This window comes from Balaenoptera borealis (genome assembly GCF_965194805.1).
Source record: "Balaenoptera borealis genome assembly, chromosome: 13".
NCBI lineage: Eukaryota > Metazoa > Chordata > Mammalia > Artiodactyla > Balaenopteridae > Balaenoptera > Balaenoptera borealis.
This window is the reverse complement of record NC_138870.1, coordinates 104712376-104730734: the sequence shown is the minus strand read 5'-3', so window position 1 is coordinate 104730734 and position 18359 is coordinate 104712376. Positions and strand designations below refer to the sequence as shown.

The window sequence follows — 18359 nt, the reverse complement described above, 5'->3', positions numbered from 1 at the left end:
AATATGTCGCATTGTGGTTGGAAAAGAAAGTTGGCACATGCCTCCTCTTAGGTTTAATTAGTAACCTGGATTATGGATATTTTTATAAATTTCATAAATAATAGAAAATTATAAGCAGCCTATTTGAATGTTATAATGTTCACTATGTTGCTGCAAATTCAACCTTGGTAATTTCATTTTTCAAAAGATCTATACCCTGGTTCTTTTTATTGTTGTTATCAGTGGTGTTTACTTGACCTTAACACAGATTTAAGAGCTGTTTAAATTCCAACTAAAAATTGTGTTTCTGATCAATTTGTTTATTTGTACTTGGGTTTGCTTCCTGTAAACTTATCCTAATCAGTACATAAATGTTTCTGTGGTACTTCTACTGGTTTGAACTGTAATGGATCAGTATGTGTCAATAATTATATACACATCTTAAATGTATCAATATATGCCACCATATTGTTCCAATTTAATCACTTTACCTACTGATTTCCTTTCCATTTCATTTGCCTAGTATCTTTGTTTACTATTTGCTTTTAAACTTTATAGTTTGTTTGTAGGAGTGCCCTTAGAAGGCAACACATATTTGACTATTTAAAAAACCTGATTTGATAGTCTCTGCCCTTTAGAAGAGAAGGTTAACCCATTTACATTTATTGTCACCATTGAGGCTGCATTTCTGTCTTGATCAGCATGCTCCACACTGATTTCTGGTTCTGCTCCTTTCATGGTTCATTTCCTTACACACAGTTTTACTCGCTTTTTCTTCCATTGTAGTTTAGGAGAAATCATGTTCTTGTTTCTGTTAGTGGTGGCCTTTATGTTAATCAAATGCACTTTTAATGATTAAGCCATTTCCCTAGTGATGTAAGTTCCTTCTTTCCATGAAGAGACATTAAGTGACTCTTTTCTTCATCTGCAGCTGCCCCCCTGCAGCTGTTGTCAATTTAACCAGAAGTTACAAATCAGTTTATACAAAAATATTCTTCACAACATACAGAGTACATTAAATAATAGTGTTGCCAATTTTGTGTTCAACTGTATAACCACAGTTACAGGAATAATTTATATCTAAGCTCCATGTAGTTAATTGGTATCTAGTCACCACTGATCTTCTTACATATGACCTATGACCTTTCCGAGGTCATCAGCCACTCATTCGTATTTCTTTGATTGGCTCCAGGGCATCTTTCATTGACTCTTTCAGGAAAGGTATGTGGGTGGTACACTTTCTAAATCCTTGCAAATTTAAAGCCATCCCGTTCACTTCCTGTGTCCAAAACAACAACCAGAAATAGGACTGAACTCACAAGTAAAAGTATTTTTTGACAAATCCCTGGGGATGGTTCTGTCCTTCACTCTGGTTCTGGGTCTCCTGGGTTCAGAAGCAGCTTGTCTGTGCCTTCAGAAGTCTATGGACTTGTCCTCCTGCCTTAATTTTTTTCTCCAATACAAGCTGGATGATTAGAGAGTTTTCCTTCACTCTTCCAATTCACAGATATTGCCATGGATGCTTGGGTCCCGAATGCTTTTATTCTGCTTTAATTGGGGGTTTTCCCTGGCTCAGGAAAGCTTCTTGGCAACTCTCTCTTTTCATCTTAACATGGTTATTCTTTGTTCTCACCACGTGGCTCCCCGCCGCGGTGTCCACTTTCCCAGGTTGGATTTCTGTCCTCTGTCTTCTGTACGTATAACTTCTCTCTCTTTGGCTTCATTTCCTGGGTCTCCTATGAACTGCCTCTTGGTTTAAGATTGGTTCACATCCCTGTGTTGATTCTCTGCAGTTACACGTCCATTATCTGCAGCTTCTGTACACATCTCAATCCACTCTGATGTTTTGGGTCCCATTGAGTTCAGCCTCTATTTGGCCCTGCAAAACTCTGGACGTTTGCCTACATTTCATCCCAGGCTGCCCTTCCTTCAGGCTTCTTGCTCTTGGGTCACAGAGGTCACAGCCTCTTTTATCTCTTTGATGCCAACAAGCAGACACTGACCAGAAGACTCACGTTTACTGCGGGGGTTAGTTCCAGAGCTAACCCTGTCTTTAGGTCTTCAGAAAGTGTTCCTTTCCATAGAGAGTGTGCATTCTTTCACAGGCTCCTGCTTATATTTTGGCTGTGATGCTTTTTTTATTCCCTTTTAAACAGGCAGAGGCCAATCTCGGCCAGGAACGAGCCAGCAAGCTCAGGGGGAAGGAGTCTGCATCCTTCCTCTCAGTTCCAGGGGCTGTGGGAGGCTCCGCCTTACCCAGGCTGGCCCAGAAGTTTGGGGTGATGTGCAGAGACCCTCGATCTTCATGGGACCCAAAAGGCAGCCCCCAGTGGGGTCTGATCCCACCGGGGAGGTCAGGTTTTCTGTCTGAGCTGCAGAGTTTTGAGAACGGAAGACTGAGGGGGGGACAACATGGCCTTGGTGAGCCCGTCATCTGGCTTCTCCTGCCCCAGGTGAGAGGCTCTTCCTGCTAACTCTGCCCCTTCCAGTGGAGCTCACCTCTGCGCTGGCATCTTTTCCTGGTCCTGCTAGAGCCGCGTATTCACAGAGTGAAGGGGGAACCGCGGTGCAGGGAGGCTCCACCTCTGCCTGTTGGTTTTCTGACCACCGCAGGTGTCTCTAGGTCTGAAGGTTAGGTCCAGGCACCAGGAGGAGGCCCTGGGCTCTTTGTGCATCACAGGAGGCCTCAGTCAGAGCAGGGGCTCAGAGGATAAAAAAGCAGGGGCATCCTAAGGTTTCTACCGTCCACTCTGGCAAAGCCCCCAGCGGGGCTTCACCTGACCTCAGTGCACACTTCCCTTTTCTCCAAGGCATGATGCTATTGCCAGTTGCCCTTATTTTCAAAATCTTTTGAAACCGGAAGCTGGGCAGAGGCTGTTCAGCCAGTGCGATGGGTCTGTCACCATAGCAACCCAGAAAGCCACGGCCACTTCCCCACAGGCTTGGCATGAGGACCAGACTCTTCCTCTCTCCTCCAAAGGTCCGGGAAGCGTGCCATCCTTGTGGCATGGATGGCAAAGGTCACGGGGAAGAGGGAAAATGCAGTTCTCCACTTGTCTGTTCCTCGTCCATCACACGCCCATCTGTCCTGTGAAACCCTGAAGCCACGCGGCCATGACTGCACAAGGCCAGATGCAGCCCAGACACGCAGAGTGGAGAGACACCCCCGGGGCCTGGGCATCCCTGCTACAAGGCACCAAAGACCAGAAGGGCAGGAGGGTCTCAGGAGGGAGAGAGGGTGTGGCTTCATTCTGATGCAGCCATTGGGAACATGAGCACTCCAGAATATTCTGGAAGGTGCCACAGGAGGAAAATCACCAGCCTTTCACCTACAGAGACTCCCCTGGGGTTTTAGAAATGCTTCTCATCCACTATTTCCCTTTCCCCAAACCCCAAGGACCTGTGAGGTCAGCCTGGGGTCACGCTTACCCCTTCCACAGATGAAGAAACTGAGGCTCTGAGAGGTGAAAGTGACTCCCTCAAGGCCAGCCACCCAAGTGTGCATTACACCTGTCAAGCCTGCAGGCGGGGGGGGGGGGCGGCGGGGGGCAGGGGGCGGCCCGTCCGGGCAGCAGCCCCAGAGAACAAGGCTTGACAGAACAGGACAGTGTGGGGAGGTGCGATCCCACACAGGTCCAGGTGAGCCTGAGGTGACGCTCCGGTTGGGGGAGGAGGGGACCCAGGGGCAGAACTGCAGAGATGACAGTGCCGGCCTTGGTACCATCCCGGCACTTACATCACCGGGTATATCTCAGTTTAATGGGGAGTTGACATTTAAAGTGATTTAGATTGAGACACAAATCCTTCTATTTCATTTTTCAAGACTGATCTTTAACAAATGTCTACGCCAAATGCCGTATTTCACACCCTCTGTAGCGCCCAGAAGCCATCAGAGCTGCTCTGTGGGCGGAGGGGCTGGGCTGGGGACCGTGGGTCACACCCGGACCGCAGCAAGAGGGCCGAGCAGCAAGACACAACCACAGAGAGAGGTTTGGGTGACCAGACCCTGGGGCGTGAGGGGCAGGCCTGGGTGGGTGGAGAGATGCCAGGGGCCCGTTGTTCTGAGTCAGAGCCAGAACCGCGCTGGGTTAGGAAGAACATCACTGCCCTGACGATTTCTGCCGTGCTCATGCTGACTTAACTTCCGTCTCAAATATACGATCTGCCTTTTCACAGTACAGTTAAGCAGGATCAGATTTACCTTTGTCTTTCATGAAAAAATAAATCTCTAGGTAATGAAGTGTCATGTGTAAGATTACAAGGACATAGTAAACCAACAGGACAAAACCGTGTTTTCAACAGCTTTGCCAGTAGTTCTGCCCAATTAGTTCATGAAACGTGGACTCAGCAAATAGCATCAATTCAAACAGCTCTGCTGGAAACCGGGGATGACTCTGAACTTTGCACATCCTTAGTGAAGGCTCACGTTGACACGATGAGAACACACTGCATGCCTGCAGGACCACAGGGGCGCTCCTGGCCGTGGCACAGGGCCGGGGGGAGGTGGCAGGCCCCGGACAGCCCTGGCCGGCATGGCGGGCTGGCTGAAATGGACAGCATGGTGGTAGCAATGTCTGCTCGCTCTAGAACGGCTGTCTGGATCAACAATGGTGTCCTCTGAGGGTTCCCCTGTGGGGACACATACCCCATCGAAGGTGGGGCCCCAGGCTTCCCTTAGGATTGCTGAGATCTGGGACTATTTGGAATACTTGGATCCCAGGCACCCCCATCAGGCTGAGCTGTAGGACTTGGGTACCTGGCCAGCATCCCCCTCACCCAGGTCCTGCAGAAAGCATTCTCTTCTATTTGGTCAGCAACTTCTTGACCTCATGTGTTAAGTAATAGCCATCCTTGCAGCCCCCAAAGCGGCCCCTCCAGGGACTCTGAAGGCATGCCCGCTGCCTCCCTCAGGTCTGGAGGCCATGAGTGTTTCATCCCTGTATCCCAGCATCCCACATGGAGCCAAAAAGGATGGAGGGCAGGGAAGCAGGGGGAAGCGGAGGGAAGGGGGAGCTGGCAATACTGATGTACTAATCATGTGACCCAGCTGCCCGTGCAGGGCCAAGGGGAAGGCCACCCCTAGGTACGGAAAAGCAGGTCAGAACTCAGCTGACCCTGACCCTGACCCTTACCCTGACCTGGTCCTCTTGGCAGGCTGCCTGTCACTTCTGTGGTGTCAGGAACGCCCGACCCCACCGTGGTGGCCCGTCCAGTGCCCACTGGCTTTCTCCACTGGACCCCTTTCCTCCTGTTTCAACCCTTGCCATTTAAAATGATTCAAAGAACAACTGCTTTAAGGAAAATCGAGACTCATGCAGCACAATTACTGTAAACAGCTGTCCGTGTGTCAGGCCTCCTATAACGAAACTGGCCAAAAGTGCCAATGGAAATACTGTGGGTTTGGTCAAACCCGTTTTTTGTTTCCAGGCTCACTTCTGCCGAGAAAATGAAGAATGTCAGTGCTCGCGATGCGTTGGTGCCAGGCCGGCCATCTACGTCTGTGTTTACACACAGAACCTATTAAAATGTCCAGCTATTACCGCCGTGATGAATAGCAGTGATTCAAAAGAACACAACATGGATTGCAGACAGGGATCAGCGTCATGACGGGGTATTTTTCATTGTGTGTGAGGAAGAATCGGTGAGTGGCAGGTACCGAGTTTCTCCTGGAGGAGGACCCACCATCCGGGGATTCCTCCACCCGTAGAACCTCCTGCACAAAAGCCTCTCGCCCTTGGGAGGACGTCGTGGACACAGATCATCCAGCTCCCTCCCGGGTGGTCCTTGGAAGACAACGGAGGGGCTGGCGTGGGTTGGGGTCCACCCACCTCAGCTCCCTTCAGCGGTGAGAGGGGGCGGTCCTCCCACCCACAGTGCTCCTTCCAGGCTTTTCCTCTCCCCAGCCCTCCTGCTGAGCTCAGCCCTGGGCTCCAGGGCCCTGCTCTCTGCCCCCAGTTCAGGCTCCGAGCACCGAGTGAGCTCCAGCAAAACCCGCCATAAACACCATCCGATCAAATTCCAGAAGACAGACGGCAGCCTCCATGCTCTGCCTGGGGGGCGACTCAGCCCCAGACCTCACAGTTCGGCCAGCTCCTTCTCTGTCCCTCCGCTCCCCTCAAGGGGCAGACGTGGCCCCGAGCCAGATACCCAGCGCAGAGCCGGCACCCAGAACCAGGAGGGACCACGTAAGTCAAGGACTCTCCCTGGAGAGAAGGACTGGGCTGAGCCCCTGTTGCTCCCCGCCGGGCGGAGAGCTTAGCAGATGACAGGAGGCTGTGGCCTCGCCCTGGGCCATTCCTGCAGCCTCCCGCCAGGGTCCCACTGGGCGTCATCTGTCGGACGGGAAAGGCCTGGGCAGCGGCCGGAAGCACGGACCCCGTGGACCCTCTCAGGGCAGGAGATCCCAGCAGGTCCTCAGGACTGTCCATCTCCTCTTCCCAAAGGAAACAGGAAAGACCGGCCAGAAGGCAGCCGGCCGTGGCCTCTGATCACTAGGGCCGCACACCACCTCATCCCGGCTCAGAATCAGTTTTCTTTTGTTGGTTTTCAGAACAAGAAGTGGTAAGGGTCTGTAATAAACCCTTCTGATTGCTGGGATGGCTCCTTCGTTTGGGAGCAGAGAGGAACCAAACACCCTCCAACTGTCCCCAAGGAGCCCTGGCCTTCCCCCCACCCGGTGTCGGGATAGTCCTGTCTGTGGGAACTCACACCCGGCAAGGAGGCTGGGGACCCCCGAAGCCCTGGGTCATGAAATGGACTGAGCGTGTGTTCCTCCACACTGGGGCCGGAGCCCACGGTTCCCGGGGCCCAGAGGAGGGCCGGCCGGAGCCAAAAGTGGATGGACGGCCATTTGGTGGAGGAGGGAAGGCCTTCCGCTGTGACGGGAGTGAGGCCTGGAGGATGCCGGTCGGGGGAGTGACAAACCGCACCAAAGGCCCCCCGAAGTGCTGGCCCTGGGGGAGGAGGCCCTGCCATCTTGGCCGTGGAAGGAGCCACGTTCCCAGAGAGAGACAGAAGGACTCCCACGAGGGACAGCAAAGTGGGGGCGTGTCACCCCAGACACCGCAGAGCATCAGAAAGGCTGCAGGAGCCCCTGGGTGACCGCAGGCCTGGGAGGGAGCCTGGCAGGGTCAGGGGGCACCCTGCAGAGCAGAGGGGAACCCAGAGCCGGCCGGGCCAAGCTCTGGGAGAAAGAGAAAGCATGGGCTCCCTGGTGAGGCTGGGAAGGGGGCAAAGGGCGCACAGTGGGCCCCGCCGGACCTAAGCCGCACCCCCCCCTTCATCGGCCACGCGGTGCTGGCCACCCAGCAGCGGATCTCACCCACCAGGACACCTCCGACCTCCCCTCCAGGACCACAGCCCCTACCCGCCCTGCTTGGGGACGCACACAAACTGCCTCCACACGGATGCCGGGGGCCTGCCACGTGGCTCCCCTTTGTCCTCAGCGGGTCCCTGGTCCTTCCGACCTGGATGTGGCCCTGGCCTGCTGTGTGTGGGCCAGGAGGGGTCAGGCCGGGGTCACCAGTCCTCATGAACCCCGCCTCTCCTCACGCCCCTGCACCCGCCGTGTGCAGCCGTGTCCCCTCCCTGGTACTGCAGACACGTCAGGGTCCCTCCGTTCCTGCTGAGACCTCAGCATCTCACCTGCAGCCCCGCCCGGCCTCAGAGAGTGACCTGAACTCCACGCCCAAGCCCATCCCGGTGCCTCGAGAGTCACTCAGAAGCCGCTCAGGATGCACTCACACCTCGTACGGCCCCTGGGTCCCGCCTCGCACACTGCTGGTGACGCCTCGGCCCCTGAACTCGTAAGGGCCGGCGCCTGGGGAGCTGGCCGTAGACAGGTCCTGACTTCCGGCTAGGTCAGCTCAGCGGTCAGCTCCCTGGGAAGTGGTACCGATGACCCACGGGAGCTCTGCGAGGAAGGGTGCGTGTCCATCGCGCGAGTGGCCAGACGTCCCCGAGGGCAGCCGCAGTGCCCAACAGGTGCCAGGGCGTCCGATCTTGATACACCCGCATGGCTGCATCAGACCCAAGGCTCCCACACCTTCCCTGTAGTATCCTGGGATGAGTTCCCTTTTTGTCTTCCTGGGGGAGCTTCAGGGTATCCCACTGCCTGACTCCTCTGCATTTGGGGTTTACCCACAACTTCCGGGGAGCATCCGTCAGGAGCCCCTCGCTGCCCCTCCCTCTTCGGAGCCCTCTTCGGAGCCCGTGTTGCCACGGGGGGCTGTGCCGGGGGCTGCACTGGGGGCCGCTCGGCTTCCCGGGCTCACTTCATCCTCATCCCCCTGGACCACCTCATGCACAGCCTCCTGAGGATGGGGCGCCCAGAGCGGGGGCAGGGCCACGGCTGCCTGACCCCGGGAGGACCGTCCCAGTTACTGATTTTAGACTGGTGGACCCCTACCCCCATGGACTGTTGGGCTGGCGTTGAATTCCAACGCATCCCAACTCTGAAGGGCCAGGGCTGCTGTTTTCTGGCTTGGAGCGCTTCAGCTGAGAAGCCAGATACACTCTGATGTCTGAGCCTTTGTATGTGACCTATTTTTTCCCTCTGAGGTTTTACAATGTTGTTTTCATCTCCAGTGGCCTGAAATTTCATGCTGATACGCCTCAGGATGGGTCTTTCTTCATTCATTTCTGGCCCGTGGTGAGTCCTTGCACACAGGAAACCCGGGCTTTGAGTCCTGGGAATTTCTTTAGAAAATATGTCTTTGATAATTCCTTCTTCATTGGTCTCTATTTTTGGATCTTATATTCTTTAGACCTCCTGAATCGATCTTCTAATCTGCTTTTTCTTTTCCTTTCCTACTTCCTACTTTTTTAAAAAAATTCTGTTCCTGGCTTTTTGAGATTTCCACAGTTTTATGTCCCAAACATTAGCTGGAGTTGTAACAAATTCTGTTACACACACACATACTCATACAGGTATGTATTAAGTCTGCGAAGACATATACACACATCACGTGTGTGTGCACGTGTGTAATTTCCAGAAGCGCTTTCTTGTCTTCTTACAGCTCTTGAAATAAGTCTTCCTTCAAGGAAGCTACTGCCGTGTGACAAGCAGCACCCGACTCTGGGTGGGAGCTGGGGGTGAAAGTGACCTTGGCCAGCGAGCCTGGTGGGCTCGCCGTGCGTCTCTGCGTCTGTGCCGCCTCCTCTCTGCTGCCTCCGCTGTTCTGTCCCCTCCAAGCTCCTAACCCCTTTCCTTAGGTTTGTGTTTGTTTGTCATCTCTCCTCCCACCAGACGAGGATCCTGATGCTAGAAGCCTGGCGGGGGGATGGGGGGCTTCACAGAGGGGCCTCAGACCCCAGGTCACAGCGCCCAGGTTCTGCATCAGGCTTGGTTGGTAGGCTAGCGGGATATCCCCCCCCCAAATTCTTGTCCACCCGAAACCTCAGACTATGACCTTCTTCGGAATTGGGTCTTTGAAGATGCAATTAGTTAAGGACCTTGAGATGAAATCATCCCTCATGTAGGGCGGGCTCTAAATGAGATGCTGGCATCTCCGTAAGAGGAAAGAGGGAAGTTCAGATGCCCAGGGAGGAAGCCGGAGGCCGAGCCTGGCGGGACGCAGCCACAGCCCAGGAGCCCCCAGGACGGCAGGCAAACCCCAGAGGCAGAAAGAGGCAGGAAGGACCCTCCCCAAGGATGCAGAGGGAGCGCGGCCGCACTGACCCCTTGATCTTGGACCTCTGGCCTCCACACTGCGAGGGGGTGATTTTTGTTGCTGGAAGTCACCCAGCGTGTGGTCACTTGTTACAGCAGCCGTGGGAAGCTCAGAGCCTAAGTTTCTCGGTAAAGAACCCCCCCTGTCCTGACTGCACCCTCTGGGAGTGGGTGGGTCTCACATCTTGGGACTTGGGTTTCTCTCCATCTCCGGGTTTTCAGGAAGCTCCCCCACACTTGGCGTTGGCTTTATGGGGTCCAGAGTTGTGCAGGTGTGATTCCTCCCCGGCGTGAGCCTCTGGGGGCTCCAGGCTCCTGCAGGGCACACAGGGGGCCCCAGCCACGATCTGGGTAGGGAGGACCTGGGAGCCCTCCTGCGGCCTTTCCACCGGCCCCGTGTCAGCTCTGCCTCCACTCCACACGCAGGGGGCCTGTGCCCCGACTCCTGAGTCCTGGGGTCTGAGCGTGACCCTGCTGCTCCCCTGGGGTTCAGCTCCCTGTGACCTGCCAAGTGCAGCTGCCTCTCCCGTTTGGCTTTGCTGTTGCCTCCTCTTCCGTTCACTCCCCGCACGTCCCCGCCACGTCCAGGGGTTTCCAGGGGCCAGAAGTGGGAAGCGTGTATTCTGTTCGTTACACCTGGGAGCCTGGCACAAGCACCTGCGAAGTGCCCCCTGACTGCCCTTCGAGAACCTGAGCCCCAGCGTGAGGGGTCCAGTGCTCGGGGCCCCCGAGTCTCCTCCTTCTGCGTGTCCAGCCCTGGGTGGGTACCTGGCACAAGGACCCTGGCTGAAGCATGGGCGACGTGCTGGGAGAACTCCTTGGACAGAAGGCCCCGGCCAGTCTTTCTCAGGAATCTCGGTGGGAGAGGCTCACACCGGACACACGCGAGGCCCTCGGGTAGTACATTTTGAATCCGGGAACGCAGAGGCCTCCAGGTAGGACCTAGGACTGCTCCCTCCTGAAGCTCCAAGCTTCCTGGGTGGGGCGGCGCTGGGTCTGCGGGGGCAGCCTGGATGAGGCCGGCCGTCCCTGGGGCAGTGAGAACGGACAACCAGAAGAGGCACTGCACCCTCCTCATCCCCTGCCCCGTACCGGGCTGGCTCTTCAATCCTGGACCAGCCACGTGGAGGACGGACGCTCGGCATGGATGAGCGACAGCAAGAGCCGCCTGGGCCTGGATGCCACGTGGGTCAGTGTGCGCGGCGCACGCCGGCCTAAGTACCGGGCTGTCCGGCCCCAGCACGGCCAGTTCACGACACGATGAGCGAGGCAGGGGTGAGAGCCGCAGGCCTCCAGGCTTCGGGCAGAGCTGGGCACGCCTCCGTCCCTCCGGGGCCTAAGGGAGCCCCCCGGGTGCCCGTCCACACCTCCCTGCTGCGCACTCCCAGGTCCAGGACACCTGGGCCTGGGCAGAATTTGGACTTCCAGGGGCAAAGGTGATCAGAGGCAGCTCCTGGGAAAGCGCTTTTGTTGTCATGAATTTCCATGACATCCGAGGTCCTGGAGTAGATTGTACAGACACCCCCCAGAATACCCCTCGCCCCCCACAGTGGTGTGTCCATGTGGCACAGAATTAAAACGTGGGACTTAACTGTTCATTTGAGAGACAGATTCAATCAGCTGGTCTGTCTGGTCTAGGAGGTGTGCATTATAGCAGCCACTGTGGAGCATCTTTAACACAGAAGCACCGCACGTGGCAGACGGAGCATGTACTCGCCTGTCCCGAGTGCCGCTAAAGCCCGGGCGCCGCCCCAGCTGCTCACGTCTGGACAGAAGCCGAGGGTGGGCAGGACGGCGCTCCACTGGCGGGGGCCTCACGCCTACCTGGGGCCTGGCCTTTTCCTTCCCCTTCTGCCTGCCCAGTCAGCCCTGCTCTAAGGGGCCGCGAGGGGGCTAAGGAGGGGATGCTGGTTGCGACCTTGGGGAGGGCCCGTGAGGTCCACCTGCTCAACATGCACGGTGCAGACCAACGTCACAGGCAGCCCTTGGAAAAGGGATCGCGGGAGCCACAGATGCCAGGTCCCCCCCCAGCCCCGAGTACCTCCGGGATGCCGGGTGCCCAGCTCTTCACTGTGACCTGTCCTGGTACCCGCGTGACCTCACCTTGTGACCCTGTGTGCGCCTCACGAGGTGGCTTTCACCCTCAAGACACGGATGCGCCCGAATGTTTTTATTCTGTTTCTTCCTCCTTCTTTGAAATGCTGATCGTGAGCCACTAAATTAATTTCACGACCCACTAATGGAGTGACGACCTGCACTTTGAAAAGAGGTGATCTAGGAAATGCAAACGTCAGCATGAGCCTGGGGTCTGGGTCCTGCTAATCAGTTAATCAATTTATCACATGGATGTACGGGAGCCCCGAATGAGGGAACGGGGCTGGCGGGACCACAAGGCCTGCGCCTGCCCTCAGGCAGCTCATGGTTTGCTGGGGACACAGAGAAGGGAGCAGCCGCAGCCCACGCAGAGAAGGGGGTGGGGCGTGACCAGGCAGGGGTGGGGTGACAGCCACTTCCGGACGTGGCCCCGGCTGCAGGGGCGCTGGGCTGAGACCCTGGCATCTGGGATGAATTAGCAGTCACGTGGCCAAGCAATCCTGAGGTGTCTTACAGCCCCCTCATGGAAAACCAATTTATGCCAAAATGTGAAAGCCCACAGTGCCAATCTGCCATCTGTAAGAGGCCCTAGATGCAATCGTGGAAGGGGATTACGTGCTCCAATTATAAGGTGTTTGGGTTAAAAGTAAGCTTTTAAGAAAGCTTTGAAAATAGGTCTCCACAGGCCAGGGTCACCTCTGCAGACACTTGGGACGATGACAGAGCTCGCTGGTCCCCTAGGGTCATCTCAGCAGGATCTGCCAACCCAAGCACCCGGGGCCCACTTCCCCGGTGGGGATGTGACCCTGCGGGCCAGCACACAGGCAGGAGGAGGTCACTGTCACTGAACACGTCCAGCCGCTCGGCCGTGTCTCCAAGTGTGAGCGTCTCCCGCCAGGGGAGTGAAGGGGCCCTGAGCGGGTGCACCCCTCCCTGACCTGCCCCAGGTGTGGCGGGGCCTTCCTGCCTGGACCGTGGGCTTCTCCTGACGCAACTGTTCCAGCACCAGGCGCTCTCCAGGGCGGGCTGATCTCAGGATGTGCGCATCAGAGACTGTCTTCTCACCCGGAAGACGCGTGGGCCTTCTGCAGCGCCAAGGCCGCGTCTGAGTTGGGCAGACCCGGCAGATTCAAGCCCCACCTCCACGGCCCACTGACCCCCGGCCGTGGCCTCCCTCAGCCACCCCAGCTGCAGTTTTCACGGCTGGAAACCCAAGGTGATGGTCCTGAGCTTCGAGACCTGTGAGCCCGAAGGGAACGACTGTCTGCACCTTCTAACCAAGGTCTTAGAGCAACTTAAGGACCTGAGGCTGTGCTTGCAGGGAGAGGGCGCTAGGGCTGCCGAAGGTGCGCCCTTTGCACGTAGAGGCCCCCCAGAACCTCCGAGGGGCGGGGGCGCAGGGCGCCGGGAGCCGGGAAGGGCTCGGGGGCTTGACGGGAGGAGACGCCCCGATTCACCGTGAGGAGACTGAGGGGTGCTGCCTGGGCCCCGCGGCCTGGAGGGCAGGCCTGACCCCGCAGCCATGCACAGCCAGGCCCGCCACGGAGGGCGGGTGGCCCGGAGCCCCCTCCAAGCCTCACCTCCTGTGGGTGTTCATTCAAAAGACCCCCAACACAGCGCCTCCCGCACCAGGGCTGGACCAGGCGCCCTGGGAATCCACACGCTGACCCCGGGCCCCACGGATCTGGGGACGGTGGCCCCGGGGGTCCAGGGGTCTGCTTGTCCCCCAGTCTCCACCTTTCGGGAAACCTGGAAAGGTCAGCTGCTTCCTAGACGGTCGGGGAGGCAGCGGCCCCACCTCAGAGGCCCTTCCGCTCCCGGAGCAGGGAGGCAGGTGGCAGGTAATGAGCTGGCACACCTGCACACCTGCCAGGTGTGAGGACAGGTCCCTCGCTTCCGTGCTGCACGTGGATGAACAAGCATGGCCGACGCTCAGACAAGCGCACAGCTGCGGCTTCAGCGACCGGAGACCTGGGGCGCACGCTGCAGCCCAACCCAGCGCTCCTCGTGGGCGGCCCCGCTCGGGACGGGCCCCCAGGCCTGTGAGGGGAGGCTGCAGCCACGGCCCCCCTGCCTGAACTCCCGCCAACACAAGAGGCCTCCGAGACATCCGATGGGCTGCCTGGGTGCAGCCGGGGGCCCGCGTCTCCGCTTGACAGCCCCGTCCCCAGAATGTGCCCCCAGAGGCCTGGCTTGTCCCCACCTGACCTCCCTGACGGCGATGGGACCGGGGGGGTATCCGTGTCTCATCTCGGAGCAGCTACACCTAATTGGCCTCTTAAGGACGTTGCTGAAACAGCCCATCTGACTTCTGCAGCGGAGGCTGCAAGGGCAGGAAGGGGTGGGTTTTCCTCTAGACTAATTCCTGAGGGGCTGTGGCCCTGTCCTCTCTGCCGTGGATGCCAGGGGAGAATTTCCAGATCCTTCCACGGAACCCCAGACCTCCCTGACATAACGTCCCCCAGCATCGAGGCGGGAATTTTGGCCAGGAGCCATAGCCCACCCCAGTCCTCAGCTGTCTACGTCAGCCTCGCGAGGAAGAGCCCGGATGAGGGGTGACAATTGGCTGGTCGAGTCCAACACCGTGCGGGCCCAGCCTACGGAGCACCAGAGCCGCCCCCTGGCCCCGGCCGGGCAGCCCCGCTCCCCTGGCCCACACCATCCCAGCCTGCGCTTAATGAGTTTTCCTTTGGGAAAGGAATCTCAGAGAAAACAGCCCCAGAGCCACTTTGCCGCCCTCTGCCTCCCAGCCTGCTGGAGACCAGCCTGGGGAGCCCAGAGTCCACAACTGTCCCTCTTGGTGGGATCCAGGAGGGACAGAGGCACCCTCAGGGGCTCTCGGGGTCTCTGCTCCAAACAGCCACCATGCCTGCCTGGGGGGGGAGGGGATGGCCTGGATGAGGCCCACGGCCCCTCCCCAATCCTTTTTCTTTAAAGGCCCTTCGTTTTGAAGCCCTTCTGTGGGTTCTAACCTTCCCTCCAGCCTGGAGCTGGGAGTACATCGCCCAGAAACAGGACAACTTCACCAGCAATCTCATGTGGGCTGATCGGCCTGGAGGGGGTTCTGTCCAGCCTCTCGGGCCGCTGGGCACTCAGTGACCGTGTGATGGGTCTGAGCAGCCCGGGGACAGACTGACCCGGCCGCAGAGCAGGGAGGTTCTGGAGGAGGAGGGGCTGGCGGCCTGTCTGTCTGTCCTGTCATCGCCGGTGTGGGGTGTACCCCCGCCCCAGTGTGCTCTGGTGCCTAAGGCTCCCGCACCCCCAGTACAGCCAGGGGGCCGCGTACGTACCGTGGTGGTCTTTATCCGCCCGCCGGGCTGCGTGCACGTCCAGCCTGACCGGTTGATCAACAAGTCACAGCCTTCCCCCTCCAGACAAGGGAGCATGTCACACCACTGCTTTGTTCGGATAATTCGTGCTGCGGAGAGAAGAGAGAGCTGTGAGCGCTGGCCTGGGGCATGAGCGGTTCCTACATAGCCCACTTCCCGGCACCGGAATTCAGGGATGGGACGGTCCAGTGGGCAGCGCCTGGTGTCAATCAGGGTGGCCTGGCCAGACTGCTGCCCCATCCCTGGCCTCACAGTCAATCGCTCACTGCCCATCACCAGCTCTGCCATTGGCCACTCAGTAAGTAGTGACTGAGGGCGTGGGGGACAGTTTCAAGGACCTCCCTTCCCGGAGGCAACAATGTACTTCTCTCCTTTGTCTGGAATCCACGTGAGAGCCAGGAAAGACAGCGGCGGGCGGGGGGCAGTGGGGGAGGTCTCCCAATCAGGACCCCCCTCAGATGCAGTGGGGACTGCCCGTCTGCGGGCCGGAATCCTGGGGCCTGGGTGGGTGCTGGGAGGGAGGCGGGCAGGGGGACGGTGGGGACTCCTGGCAGATCGTACGGAGGCCACGGCCCTCCCGGGGCCTCATCCACAAAGGGGACCCCCCTCCCCGAGGACGTCCCAGGGCTGGTGACATCAGGACTCAAGTCCTTGTCATTGTCAGGTGGGGTGGGGAAGGTAGACCCCGTGGCCGCTAAGCACTGATGACTCCAAACCCACGCTTCCAGGCAGAAGGGGGCTGCGTCTCTCTCTTCCTGGGAAACCCACCACCTTTCTGTGGCAGTGGTGGGAGGGCCTGGGAACCCATCAGTGACGGAGGCCGTGGAAGGAGGGACTTTGTGATGGAAAGAACACCGACTGTATGCATGGAACTGTTCAAGGAACCTGGGAACTACGGGTCGTTTTGAATTAGGACAGAGTGATGTGCGTCCTTTTCAAGGCAGGTTCGACTGCTTTGGTGGCTGCAGCGGCCCCCATGGCCCCACCCTGCTCTTCCTACATCTTGAAATTCTTAATAACTTCTCAAGGATCCCAGCATTTCCACTTTGCAGGGGGGCCGCCCATCACGCCACCAGCCCTGCAGGCAGTTGACTGTCCCTACAAAGGTGATAGGGGACCTGGGAAGGGCCTCACCCCATGGGGGCCTGGGCCTTGGGGCCCCTGCAGGGGAGGGTGACTCGGTGAGTCTTAACAAAGGGTGAACTGGGAGGTGGTCTGGAAAACAGACAAGGATGGCATCCCAGGTGACCTCTTGATGCCAATTCTGACAAGCAAGCAGGAGCTGCCTGAGCACAGCGGGGAGTGTCCTGGGATCGATTGGTGGTGCCTGCCAAGGGCACAGCAGAGGGCCCTGTGGGTAGTGTGTTGCTCACCTGGACCCACACCAAGCATCCCTCTACCCACAGCCAGCTGGTCATCCTGAGACCGGCTCCTTTCTAGGCTGAGCTACGGACGGAACTGTGACCCCCACTCCCTGCGGTTGTAGGATGAAGTCCTGACCCCAGAGTGGCTGGACTTGGAAACAGGGCCTTTACAGAAGTACCTGAGGTTAAATGAGGTCATAAGGGTGGGGCCTCACCCCACAGCATTGGTGCCCTTATAGGAACTGACCTCAGAGACCTCAGCCTCTCCCACGTGGGACACAGCGCAGGCGGCCATCTGTGGGCCAGGAGGGGGTCCCCACCAGGGGCGCGTCAGCCGCACCTGCGTCGCACCCGCCTCGCCTCTGGACTTCGAGAAAATGAATTTCTGCTGTTCAAGCCCTACAGCCTATGGTGCTTTGTGACCGCAGCCTGAGCTAAGACGGCCCGGGAGACCTCACAGCATGGAAATGCCCCACATCCAACTGAAGTCAGAGTGGAAAAACACTCCAGCTGAGTGTCAGCGTGGTTCCCACGGAAGAGGAGACGCGGCTCTGCTCTCACGGCAGGCGTGGGGGACGGGCCGTCTCGCCGCCCAGAAACGTCTCTAGGCCACGGCAGGCCCGGCTCCAGCCGCACCTGTGCTCCACGCGGCCCTCCCAGGACCCGCGGGCCACAGGCGGCTGCATCCCTGGCACATCCCCTCGGGCCTCTTCCTCATTCGCTCATTGTCCCCGCAGCAGTCCCCGCAGCAGCCCCGCCGTCCCTGGTGCACCACTTTGGTGACAGTAAATGACAACACAAAAAGCTCGTTGCACACCGACAAATGCAAACTGTAAACCCATGAGGAAGCAACAGGATTGAAATACAGAACCCGCCAATTCCCGGAAACCCTATGTGCATGGCTTAGAGACGGTCATAACGAACTAAAGAAAGAAGGGAGGGTTTCTCTGGGATCAACCAGGACAGACGGCATGGGAGGGGGCTCAAGAGTGGCTAAAAAAGAATCTGGATCTGTGCTCCTGTCTGTCTCCTGGGCCGCACCCAGGGAAATGCTGTCAGCGTACTGTGCCTGTCACCACGGAGGCGGGGCACCCAGACCCCAGCTGTGCCCAGGGAGCAGAGCCAAGAGCAGGAACGGGGCCTTCTCAGGTGACAGACCTGCCCTCCGCTGCAAGAGGGAAATGCAGCTCTGGAGGCAGGGAGGCCGAGGCGAGGCCCCACACAGAGAGACTGGAGCCACCCAGAAGGCCGCTGGCCCAGACCAGCGGGGCAGGGCAGCATGGGCAACGTCAGAGGCCTGGTTCTGATACCCACGCCTCCCTGGCTAGTCTGCAGGACCAGAAAATAGAGGAGGGTTGGGTTCAATCCTGCACTACTGTGCCAGCAGGGGACCTCGAGCCAGCAGTGCTTCCCGTGGGCTCCGTCCTCCCCGGGAAGCTTGGTGACCAAGGGGACAGAGGAGAAGCTGCAGGTGGAGTACCTGGCCCAGGGCTCGGCCAGTCCATGTGTAAAACACACATCCTTCATGGTCAGGTGAGGACAGAAGCCACTCTTGGCCGCTGACCGTGGGGCTGGAGACGGTAGACGGACACTGGCAGAGACCGAGCCAGCCTGCAAGCATCCAAGGGGCTGGGGCGCCCGCTGGTCCCCTGAGGCTCCTCCCCCCAGGCCGCAGCTCAGCTCGGCTCCGGGCCCTCGGTCGAGGACACGGGCCCCGTGCCCCTTCCCCAAAGCACACGGGGTGTCACCAAGCCTTCATCCCCTCTGCTCTGTCCCACACGCAGTTCTAAGAGGCGGGGCGATGGCGGTGGGGGAACATGCAGCGCCCATTCTCCTGGGGGGAGCCCCACAAACATAATGGGACAACATTTGAGGGTCAATCAGGAAGGCAGAGGTCACACAAATGCCCACGTGCAGGCACAT

The 18359-nt window shown here is 58.2% G+C and overlaps 1 protein-coding gene across 4 annotated transcripts in view; it reads right to left on the bottom strand.

Moving 5' to 3' along the window:
- Positions 1–18359, bottom strand: part of TAFA5 (TAFA chemokine like family member 5) — a 221415-nt gene that overhangs the window by 39076 nt on the left and 163980 nt on the right. For all 4 annotated transcript variants that reach the window (XR_014233543.1, XR_014233544.1, XM_082351461.1 and 1 more), the window contains exon 3: positions 15034–15161. Coding sequence is in view for 2 of the 4 variants with exons in the window: in XM_082351461.1 (XP_082207587.1) it covers positions 15034–15161 (128 nt within the window). In the remaining 2 variants the exon portion in view is untranslated. The remainder of the gene's footprint in view (positions 1–15033; positions 15162–18359) is intronic.